General features: G+C 58.7%; 1 protein-coding gene across 2 annotated transcripts in view; it reads right to left on the reverse strand.

Annotated features, from left to right (window-relative positions):
• Window positions 1-428: 428 nt before the first annotated feature.
• The window catches only part of GRM4 (glutamate metabotropic receptor 4), a 106,423-nt gene continuing 91,714 nt past the window's right edge, over window positions 429-15,137 (reverse strand). Inside the window, exons 8-10 of one of the 2 annotated variants that reach the window (XM_047735023.1) lie at window positions 14,160-15,095; window positions 7,490-7,625; window positions 429-1,406 (exon numbers count right to left, since the gene is read on the reverse strand). In XM_047735023.1, the coding sequence (XP_047590979.1) occupies window positions 1,357-1,406; window positions 7,490-7,625; window positions 14,160-15,095 (1,122 nt within the window). In that variant the 3' untranslated portion in view covers window positions 429-1,356. Of the gene's footprint in view, window positions 1,407-7,489; window positions 7,737-14,159; window positions 15,096-15,137 lie in introns of both variants that reach the window. The other variant, XM_047735022.1, reaches the window with a different exon arrangement.

Here is a 15,137-nt window from a genome sequence, read left to right on the forward strand (position 1 = left end):
CTGGGAGCCCTGGAAGCCAGTTTCTCAAGAGAGGTTCCAGGCTGGAAAGAGGAGGAGAGGTTCGGGGTCCGGGGTGGGGGTCAGAGTCCCAGGTGTGAGGAATGTGAGGCAGGGGAGAGGCAAGGCAGAAACAGTACCACTTTAGGGGCTGCAGGGCAGGAGACAGGAATAGAACATGCTTCTTCCTTAGGGGACCACTAGGGGCTGATTTCTGGAATCTGCTGTGAAGTCCTGGTCCCTCCCTGCCCAGGGCTGCCCTGTGCTCCCACTCCATGCCAACCCCAGAGACAGCTTCTAACTACCCTAGAGCCCTCGGTCTCCATCATCGCCCACTTTCTCCTTGCTTCCAATTCCAGGCTCTCCCGCTGCAGGTTGAGACAGGGGTCCCCCTGCAGGACCCTCAGCAGCTGTGGAGGCAGGGTGCAAAACCATGTGTTTATTTTTATTAGAAATGTTCTCGGTATAAAAACAGTCATGCGCTACACATTGTCATCAATAACCATCACCAAACACCCAGGCACTGAACTCCGTGTCATCGGCAGGAGGGGCAGGCGGGGGGCAGGCGGGGGCAAGACACACGGCAGACGGGCAGGGGGCAGGCGGGCAGGCTGCGGGCCGCAGGGACACACACAGAGGCCACCGGGAAGACGCGGCACTTGGCAACACACTTGAGATTGGATTTTGTTTTGGCTTTTTTTGCGTTTTGGATTTTTTTTTCTTTTTCTCTTTTGCGACACGTAAGATTTGGTGAATGGGGGTGCAGGGAGAAAGCAAGGGCTGGATGTAATGAAGGTAAGGAGGGGGCTGAGGACAGGAAAGAAACCTGCATGGGAGACCCAGGGGAGCACAAGAGAAAAAACTGGAAAGATCTGGAGACGGAGGATGCAGGAGGAAGAGGGGGCAGAGGCAGAAAGAAAGCAGCTAGGGAAAAGCAGAGCACACAGACAGGTGCAGACGCAGAAAAGGCAGTGGTAAAATAAAGACAGGGATGGAAACAGACTGGGACGGTCACCAGTGCGACAGCAGAGACAAAGGGAGAGAGAAAACCAGCTCTGGGGCCCACGCAGCCTGAGCCCCTGTCATTTGGGGCCAGGAGGGGCCATGGTCCAAGATGCAGGCTCTTGGGGTGGCCTGCAGCCGGCCCGGCCTCTTGTCCTCCTCCTGTCACCTGCCCGGCTTGCCCAGGCTGCCCGGCAGTGACTGCCGGGGGCTCTGCTGTCCTCAGCACCAAGCCGCGTCCGTGGGCACCCACGGGCAGGCAAGACATCAGCTGGGCCCCTGGGAGTGGCCCTGGCCCGACGCATCAGCCACAAGGGTCTCGGGTCCTCCTCCTCTTGTTCGGCTCTGGTGGCCTAGCTAGATTGCATGGTTGGTGTAGGTGACGTAGGTCTGTTTGGTGGCCAGTGCTGGAAGGAGAGAGACCAGGGTACCCAGACATCAGGGGCAGGCTTTTTCAAACCCCACTTCTGCACAGTCACTGCCCTGCCCACAGCATTAGGTCCAAACCCCTGAACCAAGCCGTTGACATCCCCCAGACTGAACGGTGGCCCCACCCCACCCATCCCATTGCTTCCCCACTTCCCTTCCCCTACTCTGCACTACCCCCCCACCGCAACTAGTGCCTCATCCCCCCACCGCACCCCCACCAAATTCCCCCACTCCCTGAACCCATCATCCTTCCCACCTCCACACCTTCGCTGGGGCTAGGCCGCTTCCCTGGAGGGCCCTGCCCTTCTCACTCTGTTGCTTTAGTTAGGATCCCTCCTTTGACGGGCCCTCCCTCCCCACCCCACTGCTCTGGGAGGGTCCCCCGACGCCCTGCTCCCAACAAAGCCCCCACCACCTCCCAACTCCACCACACTTGAGGAGAATCATTTTTATTTGTGATATTAATTATATATAGCCTTAAAGTATTATCGACAGAAGGGTTTCAGGTCCACAGCACACATTCTGGAAGAGCACATGCGAAAAACAGACATTAGACAGAACCTGGCAGCCTAGGGGATGGGAGTGGCAAGCTGGGACAGAGTGAATGAATGATGGAACCAGTGGCCGGGCCCTGCGAGGCTAGACACTGACCAGGAGGCCCCTCCGACTGACTCAGCCCCAGTCCCTCACTCAAGGAAGACGGAAGATCTCCAGGTCCCATCAGGCCTCTGTGTGGCTACCCTTCCCATTTCTGGGCGTCCCTGTCTCACCCCAGGCTTGAGTCTCCCTTATCTGCACCCTGAGCAAGGGCCAGCCACCACCAGGACCTGGGCTCTGTGTCTGGGTACCCTCATTTCCCAGTCTCAGCCCCCTTTGGGCCCCCCCCAACCCAGCTGGGCGACAAGCTCTTCTGGGCATGAGCCTCCCCTACCTCCACCCAGCTGGGGTTCAAACCTCATGGCAGCCTAGTGACAAAGCCAGATAAGGGCCACCTTCCTGCGACAAATGAGGCACTGAGGCCAGTTGGGTGAGGAGCCCGGCCAGGCCCTTAGTTTTGTCCTGTCAGGATCCAGGGTCTCCCGGCATGGCCGGGGACAGCTCAGTGGAGAGTCATCAAGGTCAGAATTGCTGCGTAGGGTGGGAGCTAAGTGCTGCTTCATGGAGGCGGCCGGACAAGGGACGGTTACGGTGCCTTAGTGCGCAGAGCTGGCCTGGCACTCCATCAGGGGCCTCTCCACCCAGAAAAGGACTGTCCCTGCCAGACTCAGCCAGGGCATCCAGCCCGGAACGGAGGACACGGAGGGGGAGCAGCGTGGCTGGACTCTCCGATCCTCTACCCCATGCGCTGGGCCCACAGCTGCTGAGTTAAGACCACACTTCCCACACTCCCTGCTGGATGACCTTCCTGCTAATGACGTGCGAGTGGAAGGGCTGTGTGTCGTTTGATTTGCATGTCATTTGATTAAAACTGTTTCTCCCATACTTCCCCTCTTCTGCCTTCCGGGGGCAGAGCAGTCACTGAGAGGGACCAGCCTCAGCACAACCTTCTGGGAGCTGCTGGAAGAGACCCAGGTCCCCAGGCCTGCCCACCCACTACACCAGCATAGCCGGAAGCCCACTGACATAGTCAGGATTTCTGGGTCCCACTCCCAGAGGGTCCATCAAGTGTGACCAGAAGCGAACTTGTGGGGGGTGGGTCAAGCAGAGGGGCACCTCGTAGGACCAGCGGGGCAACATGAGGGGTGGAACACAGGGGAGCTAAAGGAAGAACTTTCTCCTGAGTGGAGAGGGTGGCCTTATACGGTAGTTCAGCTGCCTGTCAGCTGAAATACGCAAACAGAACATGGACAATCACTTGGCTGGGCCGCAGTCAGGAAGCTGCAAGTCTCAGGATCCCCCCGGACAGGTGGGAGGAAGGAAACGGGGCCCATGACTTCAGAAGGAGGCTTACAAAGCATGCCTAGACTTGCCACCTTCATTTCTAAAATGACCGTGTGCCTCCAGGGTGCTGGCTGACCACAAGGGAAGGACCACGGACAGGGGAGTTTTGAGGGAACAGCATCCAGGAGGGTCCTGGGCCGGACAGACTTGGGCAAAGGAGCCCGGACACAAAGGCAGAGGTGCTGAAAGCGGGGGAGGGGCGCTATGCAGATCAGCATTCTGGGGACAGGAGTCTCTGACCCCCTCCCTCTGTGACCTCCAGCAGCTCCTCCCCCAACCTCCTAGGCCCCACCTGTAACACAAAAGAGCTCAGTGGCCCTTTGGCCCAGACTTCTTTCCCTGCGGGCCTCCCCCAGCCCACGTCTCCACCCCACTCTCTCCAGCACGGTCAGAAAAAGAGACAGCGCTGAATCAGTTCCCCGGGGCTCCATCACCCCCTGGGTGAACTGATAAAATTGAGTCTCCAAACCTGCAAACCCGCCAGCAGCTGCGGCTCAGAGGTGAAGGAAAACAGCAGCAGGAGCAGCCAAACCTCCACCAGCTGTAGGGAAACAGGCACCGGGGGCCAAGGGCACCCACACAGGCAGGAGGAGGAAAATGGCAGGGAGGTGAGGGACAGGTGGGCCCTGCTGTCCCTCTAAGAACAGAGCTGTTTCCAATTGAAAATCCAGTCCTTGGGTTCCAGAACCTGGAAGTGCATTCAGCCCTCAGCTACAAGCCAGGGGCCCCAGAGTCCTTCAGCGCAGCTTCAGTCTCACCATCTGGAAAATGGGAGCAGTGAGTCTGCCCGGGTCCCCCCCCCCACCCGCGGGGAGCTAACTGTGAGACTCTCCCACTGTGGCTGGGAGTCAGGAAGCTTCGGGTCCGGTCCTGCCCTCCCCAGTACAGGGGGTCGCAGCACCTGTCAAGCAGCCCTTCCGGCAAACTGAACCTCTCAGTGTCTCAATTTTCTCATCTGTACAATGGGTGGCTCTCAGCCACAAGGTGGAGGGAACTCTGCAAAGTGGTGGGCAAAGGGGCAGGGCTGAAATGACTACAGCAAAGGGGACAGCATGAGGACAGTGATGCTCCAGAGGCATCCTCAACCCGAAGGGAGGGACACAGAGCAAGAGCCAAGGGCCCCAAACCCATGCCTTGCCTGTGACAGACCCTTGCTGCTCTTCAGTCCCTGCTACCTCAGATAACAATTAGCTGGGCAGTGGCAAGCAAGAGCTGACAGCCCCCATTTGTCGCCCTGTGTCTCTGTGCCCAATCTGCCCACAATCAGGCCCCTGAATTATTTATTCTGTTGTTTGTGTAAAGATACGTGGCCTCCCAGTGACAGAGTGAAAAATGGCCCTGCTCCACAGGAGTGACATCTCCCCACTCTCCCTGCTCATACCCCCTCGCTCTGGCATCCCCAGAATTAATCACCGGGCTCCCACCCAGCACCCCCACAGCTCCTGCTATCGCCAAGCTAAGGGACAGTGGTGGCAAAGGGTCCTGGCCTCTGGCTCCCACAGGTGGGCAGAGGGAGCAAACAGCTCTCGTCCTTCCCTTGCAGGAAGCGGGGCTGGGAACCCTGCGACGCTTCCCTTCCCTGGGCCTCCATTCCCCTCCATGTCTGATGGGGGGTGGGGTGGGAAGGGGTGGGAATTCTACCCTGTCCCCATGGGACCAACCTCAACAGAAACAGAAGAAGCCATGTCAGTGAGGAGCCATCAGACCTGTCTGGGAAGGCCCTGCCCTCTGGTTCCCTCTGGCCAGTGACAGCACCATGAGGGTCACCCTTTGGGGTTAGGGTGTTATCTCCAGTTAGCCGCCCATGGTCCCTGGAGGGCTCATGCCCCATTCAGACGAGCCCTGGAGCAGAGCTCATTTGACACACCTGCCTGCACCAGGGTAGTAGGGCCTGGAGAGTGGAACCCGGGACAGGTAAGTCTTCATGGGAAGGAGGAAAACCGAAGGCAGGAGTGTGGGGTGGAGAGCAAGTAGGGGCCCCTGCTCAGGACAGAAGGGTCTGGTGAGGGGCTGCATTTGGGGTTTCTGCAAATCTAGACACAAAAGGCCAGAGGTGGGGCATCCTGGAAGGACAAGACCCCTTCCCATCTCAGAGTGTAGGCCCCAGGGGGCCCCTGAAGTCCTAGGGCTGTAGGTCCAAGGGGAGCTCTGGGAGGATTGGAACCAGAGGTCATCTGGCAGAAGATGGGGGCAGGGGGCTAACACATGGTCTTCAGCATGTCAAAGAAGGGGGCATGTCAAAAGCCACCTATACTGTTCCGTACAGAGAAGGGGGCCCCAGAGATAGGAAGACCATGTGAAGTCGGGGTCAAGGGAAAGACACTGGGGCCAGCGAGCCACTGACTTGCTGTGTGACCTCAGGAGAGTCACTCACCCTCTCTGGGCCTCAGCTGGGGATCAAACCTCCAGCCCTACCCCAGCCTTACAGGACTGTTGTGAAGATCACTCAACAGGGCAGAGGGCTTTGGGAGGGAAAAATCCTGTCTGGATGTAGGAAGAGACTTCCCTTCTTTACACAGATGGTGGTCTCTCAACACGTGGGAGCCGTGCTGAGAAAGGGAGGGAAGATGCTTTCCCAGGGCCACAAGGTGGGGGAGCTTGTGAGAGGTGCTGCCCCAGCCAAAACACACAAAGGAGGCTAGGTCTCCTGGTCTCCTGACCTCCTTGTCAGTGACACAGGGCCTCCTCTTAGAACCTGCACTCCAGACACTCCTGTAGTCTAGCCCATACTCCTCCTGCTGCCATCAACAATGTCCATTTCTGGCCTTTCCCCCAGGACGAGAGGGAAGCAGCTGAGTACTAACTCCCAGGTCCCAAACAGGACTGAGAGTCTCCCCAGAGGGAGGGGCTCTTCTCCTTCCCCACCAGTGGGATCTCCACCCCCAGGACTTTCAGAGAGCAGGGGAGGCAGAAGCTGCCACTTAAACTATTTGGACACTTGCATGATATCCAGGGAGGGAGCCAAGGTCTCAGTGAGCAGGGTTGACCACGGCTACCCTTTCATCTCGCCCCCGCCAACCACTGGAGCAGCTAGAATGGAGGCCCACCCCACAGGTGGGAGACCCCATGGCTCACCCCAGGGCAGAGGCCTCCATCTCCAAGGAAGCAGTAGGGACATCACCGTGAAGGTCAAGTCCAGCCCAGCTACCTGGTGACTTTGTGACCCACATGAATCCCTAACCTTGCTGAGCCTCCCTTTCCTCATCTGTATTACACAGATGATAAATAACTTGCCTTTTAAGGTCGCATGGCTGTGTGTCACACAATCGGGGTTCAAGGAGTGGTTGCCACCACGACTGGTGCCCCCGAGGCACCCCTGTCCCTCACATGCCCTGCCCCTCTCTCCCCTCCATCTCTTCTCACAGAGGGCTGGCTGTGAGGGGGGACCAGAGAAGCTAGTAAAGATGGCAGCCTCACTCCCTCATGTACATTCCTGCCCAGGCCCAGACCTTGGGCCTGCCCCTCAGATGCTGAGGTCCCCCTTAAAGCATGACCCTCTACTGCAGAGGTTTCCTTGGACCATCCCTTGGGAACACCCAGCCTCCGGGGAACTGAGGCCTCTGGAGACCCTCCATCCAACCTACTTCTTCCCTTACCATCCTAGGGACCCACCTCCTGGGTCCCCATCTCTCAGAGTCCTATTAGGGCGTGGCCAGGCGGGCACCAGAGCCTCTGTGCCCAGGTCACTAAAGGGCCAGAAAGCAGAGGCCCTCCAGACAACCCATTCTCCCAGAGGGACTGAGAGGGCACAGGCCCAGATCTTGGTCCCAGGGCAGAGAAATCCCAGAGCCCCCATCACCCTGCGTGAACCAGGTTCCCCCACAGCCTCACCCTTGGCAGTCAGATCCCTGGAAGCATGCAGCTAAGGCTAGGTGGGGTGGGACCTTGAGGTTCTCTCCTGTTTACCAAGATGGGGCGGGGCAGAGGGGCACTAACCTGGTGCCTCAAGGTTCTCCCAGAATCCCCACTCACCTGTGGCCTCGGGTCTCTCCCAGGAACCCCAGAAAATGGGCTTAGAGAGGGACATGGCCAGGGTCCCGGTTATGGGGGCTGGCCTTCTCCAGGAAGGAGACGAGGCTGGGTGGGGCCCTGAGGGAGAGGGGAGGACCCGGACACTCACCAGGGGTCTCGAGGTTCTCGCAGAGCTCAGACTTGGCCTCACCATTGGGCCGGAAGCTGCCCTTCTGCGTGAACTTGTTGGACATGGTGGCGGCGGTGACGACGGCTTTGAGGCTGCGCTTGCGCTTGGGCACATTCTGCTCCGGGTGGAAGAGGATGATGTAGACCTTGGGCATGTAGAGCATCCCCAGGGACACCGAGGCGCTCAGACTCACCGAGACCGTCAGCGTCGTCGTCTGGATGTACAGCTGGAGGTGGGCCAGGGGCGGCGTCAGAAAAAGCTCTGCCCCAGCCTCAAGGTCCCGACCCCAGGAACAGACACAAGGGGGACAGACCCTGGGAGTCCTGCCCCATGTCCCACTGACTTTGGGCAGAAGGGAGTCGTGGTGTTGAGCTGGGACTTTAGATCAGACTCTCTGGATTCAAATCCTGACTCTACCATTTCCAGCTCTGTGATCTTGGACAAGTCCCACCCTGTGCCTCAGTTTCCCCACGTGGGCATACTGCTATAATACTCACCTCATAGGGCTGCCATGAGCATGAAATGCCTTGGTAAATGGTGACATATATACAACAACGCCCAGCCCATGGTACGTACGTACATGGAAGTGTTTCCCACTGCTTCATGCCATGTGGGGGGAGCACCCCTAAAGAAGGGCCCTCAGGGAACCACAGCTGACCCTCCCAGCAGCATCCCGCTACACAGGGCTGGGAGTGAGATGAACATCTGTCGGTGCCTCGGGGTAACTCCCAGGGGCCATGCCACAGCCCCTCGACCAGGTCCCCATTCAGTGACTGCAACCCGCACTGTTGCCCTGTGCAGAGCAGGCCACTGACACAGGAGCCACGGCGCCCAGTGAGATATGGCGATGGCGGCACAGTCAAAGCCCATTTCATGCTCGCTCGCCAGCACTAACGGTGACAGATGTTTAGCAAAATGAAAGTCCATTAATCTGGGTGTCGGATAATCCATTCTCCAATAGCAGGGCCTTCCAGGCAGGGCCTGACAATTCCCACTGCCCCCTGGGGTCCCCTCCCTGCCTCCTCCATCACCCTTCCCAGTCCTCCAGGCCTCTGTTGTCCCGCAAGCCCCCCTCAACCTCCGTGGGGCCAGAGGAGACCCAGGCTATAGCCGCCGGGTCTGGGCATGGGGAAGGCAGGAAATGCTCTACCTCCTAAATCTGCCATTTCTAGATCTGGGCCCCCTCCCTTGGGGCCTGGCTGATGTGCCATCTCCTCTAGGAAGCTCTCCCTGAACCCCAGCTCTATCCGACCCCCTATGACACCCATTCTCATACTCTGCCCCATCTGCCCTTCTCTAGAAATGCTTCATGACCTGGATCTGAAGGCTGTCTTTCTAGCTATCCTTTGAGAGAGAGGCTGGAGAAGCCCTGGGGTCTGAAAGGAAAGAGGGATGTGACCCTGAGTCTCAAGCCCTCTCTAGCCCTCAGTTTACTCATCAGTGCAATGGGATGAGAGCTGCTACCTCTCCCAACCCACGAGGTGAGCCAAACCCAGATTGTGAAGCTCTGTGAACTTGCACAGCACCGTGGGGAAGGAGGCTGGGAGTGTGGAGAAGTGGTTTTATTTGTCACTGTTCAGAAACTGTCACAAGCCCAGGGAAATGAGAGCCTGGTCCCTAGGCAGCACACACCTCTCTGGACACAGTCATCTCCTGTCCTCCCATGCAAGCCATATTCTCACTCTTGTGCAACAGCGCTCCCTCCCAGCATGACTGGCCAGTAGGAGGGTATTGGCTACCTCTCCTGCCCCCTGAGATGGGGCTGATGGCAGGGGTGGGGGGGACGGACAGGCTCCACACCACTGGGGAAAATGATGAATGTCTGGGCTAATCAAGATGATGCTTGTTTTCTGGATCTTCACCATTGGACGGGGAACTCCCTGGGTGAGGGTACGTCTCCCTCATTAGACCAGGGCCTCCCTGAGGGCAGTCTCCCCTCTCACACTGGGGGTTCTTGGGTGTCGGGGTTGTGTTTCCAAGTCAGATATCCATCTTGGGCCCTCTGCCCACACCTTGTTGATTGGGGGGTGGGGCGTGCATTCGGGCCCATTTGGAGTTGGTGGACCAGGGATAGAGGCCCCCTCTCTGGACAGAGTGAGCCCTGTGTTGGGGGCAAGATTCCACTCTGCCCTGAGCCACTGTGGGATGCTAGACCCCTCCACTAACACAGGCAGAAGAGCCCAGGGGACACACATGTGGTTCCATGCCCTGCTGTCATCATCTTAAATCCTGAATAATTTTTGAACAAGGGAAGGGGCTTTCACTTTCTTTCTGCATAAGGCCCTGAAAACCAGAGAGCCAGCCCTGAACACGGAAAACAGTACAATCCTTGGTGTTCTCTTTTGCTTTTCAGACTAGGAGCCTTTTTGCAAAGATACAAGATGGGACATAAACCAATCCAACCTAAGCGAGCTGCCCCCACCTGCTGGGGCCCTGCCCTTCCAGCAGGGGCCTCGGGGGCTCATCTAGCTGTCCCAGGCTGAGGGGCAGCCGGCCCCGTGCAAGCACAAGTAAGGCTGCACACCCCAAGTCCCTCTCCATGCTCTGGGGTCTGGAATTCCCACCCTCCCACCAGCTCACACGTTGTCCCAGAGCCCCCTGTGTGAAGGTGCACGTTGTCACCAAGAGGTGGTAGCATGCTGATTCTATCAAAGAAGGAGCAGCCCTCTAAAACCTCTAGAACCCAGGAGACACCCCCAACCCCCAGGGATGAGGCCCAGGTACAGATGCAGCCCTCCAAGGTCGGTGGCCTGAGAGGTGACCTCCAGGATCTGATTTCGTCTTGTTTCCCAGCCAACCTGTCTTTCAGATGGAGGTGCCTGGATTCCTGCTCCCCTTTCTGGTCAGGCCCTGGCTACACTCTGTCCTCTGCAAGAAATCCTACCTTTGCCTCACAAGTGGCTGCTCCCCAGAGTGAAGAGGTTGTCAGAGCTAGGTCTGATGGGCGTGGACAGAGGTCACCACGGGTGGGGCAAAGGGAGCAGAAAGGAGCTGCTGTGAAGGGAGATGAGGAGTCTCCCATTTCCCTGTGAGGCCTGCTGGGCAGAGGGTCCAAGGGGCCCCACTGGGAATGCCGAGGAGATCTACCTGCTCCACAATTTGGCCCAGGCTGATCCTAGTGGCCACGGAGATCCTCAGAATCTGTACAAACCAGAGAAATGAACCTCCCCACCACCTGGTCAGCCTCTGTGGCTAGGTCCCACCCAAGGGCAGCTAAGTGGGAACCCCACGTGGTGGAGAAAGCACGCTGTGCACGGCTCTGGGTAGTGCTGCACGGCGGCCACAATAACCCCTGGCGACTGGGGCTAACATGGGGAAAGCCATCCACCTGCTCAGCCCAGCAGCACAGACTGCTTCGCTCCGTGCCACCACCTGCACGCTGGGGAAATGGGCGCCACCGAGCCCCTGCACACACGTGCACACACAGCCTGGGCACGCCCACATGCCCACAGACACGCACGCCCATAGACACATGCACCTCTGCATTCACACACACACACCCCTGACCTCACAGCTGTGTGCTCACACATGACTCAGACTCATACCGGGGGGCATGTGCACGCACACACACGTAATCCCTTCCTGCACCTAGGTACACTCGCATGCATGCACCCAGATGCATTCACCCGTATCTGCACACATACCTGAATATGCGCCTACAAGTGCACACACACACATCTGCACATACATGGCCAGGCACATGCAACTCGTCTGCACACCCACATGCATCCCAGCCGTGAAGCTCTCAGTGTACACACCTGCTCGCCCCCACCCCGTGTACGCGAATGCAGCCGCCTGCACACAGATACACACACCACCTACCCACCACCAACCATGCACAAGAAGGCACACACACCTCTGTAACCACGCAACTACCCACCGCGGCCCCACCCCTCTCTCTCTCTACCTGTTTGCACAGCTGGCAGAGCCCAGTGGAGATTCAGAGATTCAGCTCCTGGTGGCCTGTACCTCTAGGAAGTTGGGTCCCAGCATGGGGTGGGAGAAGACCTCATATCCCGGCCCCCTCCTTGTGCCGAAGCACAGAGGGGAAGGTCATGTCCCATGTCCCCCACTATCAGGACCAGAGCAGGGTCACCTGTGGCTGAGAGGCTAGCCTGCTGTGTGACCCCAGGCAAGTAAGGGCCTCTGCGCCTCTCTGGGCCTCAGGAGAGATCATTTCAGAGGCTCCTTTTCAACATCTATACTCAGGGGAGCCTCCTAAAAAGGAAGAAATTAGAGGCAGTCCAGGTAGCCTGGAGAGATGTAGGGGCTGAGCAGGAGGCGGGGCCTCAGCAGCCAGAGGAGGGAGGGTCTGACGGCCCCCTGGGAAGGCAGGACCCCCACCGAGGAAACTAGGAAGGCAGAATCAGGGGCTCAGCCAGCATGTTGTCTGCCTTCCAGCAGTTCACCTTTACTCCCTGAGGAGGCAGGGGAAGGAGACTCCTGGTGTTGCCAAAATTTCTCAAGCTATCAGCTTCCTACAGTGTGGGGTGGCTTCCCCTGCTGGCTCTGTGGGCCCCCTGGGCACTGCGGGCCACGGGGCTCCGCCTGTACTTGTCCTCAGCAGGGAGGGCTTCCCGCAGGCCTGTGGAGGCAGGAGACCTGGCTCACAGGGCAAGCTAGGCCTGGTGGCTGCTTTGGCTCAGGTTTGTGGGGTGACCTGGAGCCAAACCTGGTCCGTGATCTCAGGGCCCTCACTGCCAACCCCAATGTCTGCTTCTCAGAGCCCCTCAGCCCACTGGCCACCTTTAGAAGGCAAGCTACAGGCCTCTCCCAGCCAGGCCCAGGGTTTCAGCATGGAGGGCAGAGGTCCTGCCCTCAAGGAATTCTTGGAGCAGAGGTGGCCCTTACCAAGGAGGCTGCAGGGCAGGAAGGTGTCCCAGGGCTGCAGGGGGGCAGTGTGGACTGGGTTTGCAGAGGGGGGTTCCTGAGTTAGGCACAGCAGGGTCAAGTTCAACCATGCCACCTATGGGCTGTGTGATCTCAAATGAGTCACTTGGCCTCTCTGTGCCTCTGTGTCTCGTCTATAGACAGGGATAGTGCTATCCACCTTACCCTGCTACTGTGGATGCAGGCCATCAGGTAGAGTGTCAGGCCCATGACAAGCTCCCCATCCATCATGGCCTTGGCAGCAGCCTCACTGAAAGCCAAGGATCCTGAGTAGCTCACAGCTGGGCAAGTTCCAGCTTCAAATGCCAGCCATGGGCTGGTGACAACACCAGCTCCAGCTAACCCCAGCCCTGTGTATTCAGCAGCAGTACATGGACCTCTTAACAGGCACCCCAAACTTAGCACATCCAGAGGACCACCAGATCTCGGTCCCCAAACAGGCTCCTCTGTGCTCTTCCCCACCTGAGAGTGCAGACGTTCCTTCCTCCCGATCCTCACACCAAAACCCAGAGTCATCCTTGACTCTCCTCTGCCCTTCTTGTCCCACATGCAATCCGTCCCAAATCCAGGCGCCTCACCTGCAGACACATCCAAGAACCCCTGCTTCCCATCACCCCTGGCCCCAGAAGCCCCCTGCTGGGCTCGCTACAGTCACCTCTGCATTGGCCATCCAGGTCTCGGCCCACCTTCCTCAGGGCTCCACCCAGCAGCCAGAGAGATCCTTCTAAACCCGCACTACGTCATGTCCCTCACTGCTCAGAACCCCGATGTGGCTCCCTTCTCACTGATGGTAGAAGCCCACATCCTTCCCACAGCCTCTGAGTCCTCCACCATCTGCCCTGTCATCTCTCTGGCCTAGTCCCCATCACCTTCCCCTGGGTTCCTCAGCACCAGCCACCCCACAGAGAGGTAGATGGCTTTCAAACCCATCAGGCCATGTGATTGTGACAACACCTTAATGACTGCAAGAGAAGGATCATGGCCCCAACATACTGATGGAGAAACTGAGGCGGAGAAGCCAGCTGCTGTGCCCAAGATCCCAAACATAGAACTCGGACCAGGAGCTGGCGTCCTTGGTCCCAATAACCCCTAGCCCATCTCTAACCTCTGGCTTCAGTGACCCTCCATCCTTCAAGATAAAACCCTGCAGGAGCCAGGCAGCTCAGGGGCTGGGATGTGGTCAGAGTGCACGGGGCCCTGGAGTCTGTCCAGGCCCACAGGATGGCCTGACAGAGCCAGCAGGAGGCACCCTGTCTGCAGCTCTGGCTGGTGGAGGGAAGGACCCTCAGCTGACACCCCAGGCTCCCAGGCTTCAGAGGCTTGGTGACCAGGAGAGAAGGAGTGAGTGCTGATCCATCCCCCACCCAGGGACCCAGGGGGACCTTGCAAGGGCAGAAAGAGGGGCAGGCAGGGACAAGGAAGAAAGGAGTGGATGCATGGAAGATGGGGCTGAGCAGGGCGAGAGGTGGGAAAGAGTCTAGAAGAGATTGAAGGCTGACAGAGAGGAGAGAGGGAGGCAATGGGAGGTAGAGGCAGGGAGGGAAGGGAAGAAGAAGGAGAGAGTTGAGACAGGTGGGAAGGGGAAGCCAGAAAAGAGAAAGGGTGGGAGAGAAGAAGGACAACCCAGAAGCCAGAGAACAGATGGAGGCAGAGGAAGCAGTGAGGCATGGAAGAAGTCCTCTCCAGAGCAGAAGGAAAGGCCAGCGAGCCCCCATGGCTGCCTGCAGCTCAGGGCCCTCACTCTCCTCCCACCACTCACCTTGTCTGCTGACTGCGAGGTGCCAAAGAAGATGGGGATGAAAGCAAGCCAGACGATACAGGTGGTGTACATGGTGAAGCCGATGGGCTTGGCCTCGTTGAAGGTCTCGGGCACACCGCGGGTCTTGATGGCATATACGGTGCACGTGACCATGAGCAGCATGCTGTACCCCAGCAGGCAGATGAGCGACAGGTCCGAGATGTCGCACTTGAGCACGCCCCTGGCAAAGCGGGGGTCGAGCGTCCGCTGGTCCTGGAAGTCCACCACTGAGTGGGACGGGTCCACCACAAACCACACGCAGATGCCGAGGAGCTGCAGGGAGATGAGGCTGAAGGTGATGGCCAGCTGCGAGGCAGGGCTGATGAAGCGCGGCGCGCTCACCGACCGCTTGCCCTGCTCGAAGATGCGGTAGATGCGGTTGGTCTTGGTGAGCAGGGCCGCGTAGCTGATGCTCATGCCCAGTCCCAGGAAGATACGGCGCAGAGAGCACGTCCCCAGGTCGGGCTCAGCGATCATGAGGAAGGTAGTGGCGTAGCACAGGAAGATGCCGGCCAGCAGCACGTAGCTCAGCTCTCGGCCTGAGGCCTTGACGATGGGTGTGTCGTTGTAGCGCACGAAGGTGACCACTACGAAGAGCGTGGCAGCGATGCCCACTACTGCCAGGAAGAGGGGCAGCACGGCCCAGGGCGAGTCCCACTCCAGCTTGATGATGGGGATGGGCCGGCAGCCCGTGCGGTTCTCGGTGGGCCGCATGTCGTACGGGCACGTCTTACAGGTATAGTGGTCCACCTGGTACTGGTACCCCGTGCACGGCTCACAGTGCCAACAGCACGGCATCCCCTTCACGGTCTTCTTCCGCTCACCCGGCTGGCAAGGCAGGCTGCAGATGGAGCGGGGCGGCTGCGGCCCACTCCCCGGCCAGTGCATCCGCTCTATCTGGCAATGACATCGCAGGGGAGCTGGCCTCAGGCTATGCCA

This window comes from Lutra lutra, chromosome 6 (assembly GCF_902655055.1).
Source record: "Lutra lutra chromosome 6, mLutLut1.2, whole genome shotgun sequence".
Classification (NCBI taxonomy): domain Eukaryota; kingdom Metazoa; phylum Chordata; class Mammalia; order Carnivora; family Mustelidae; genus Lutra; species Lutra lutra.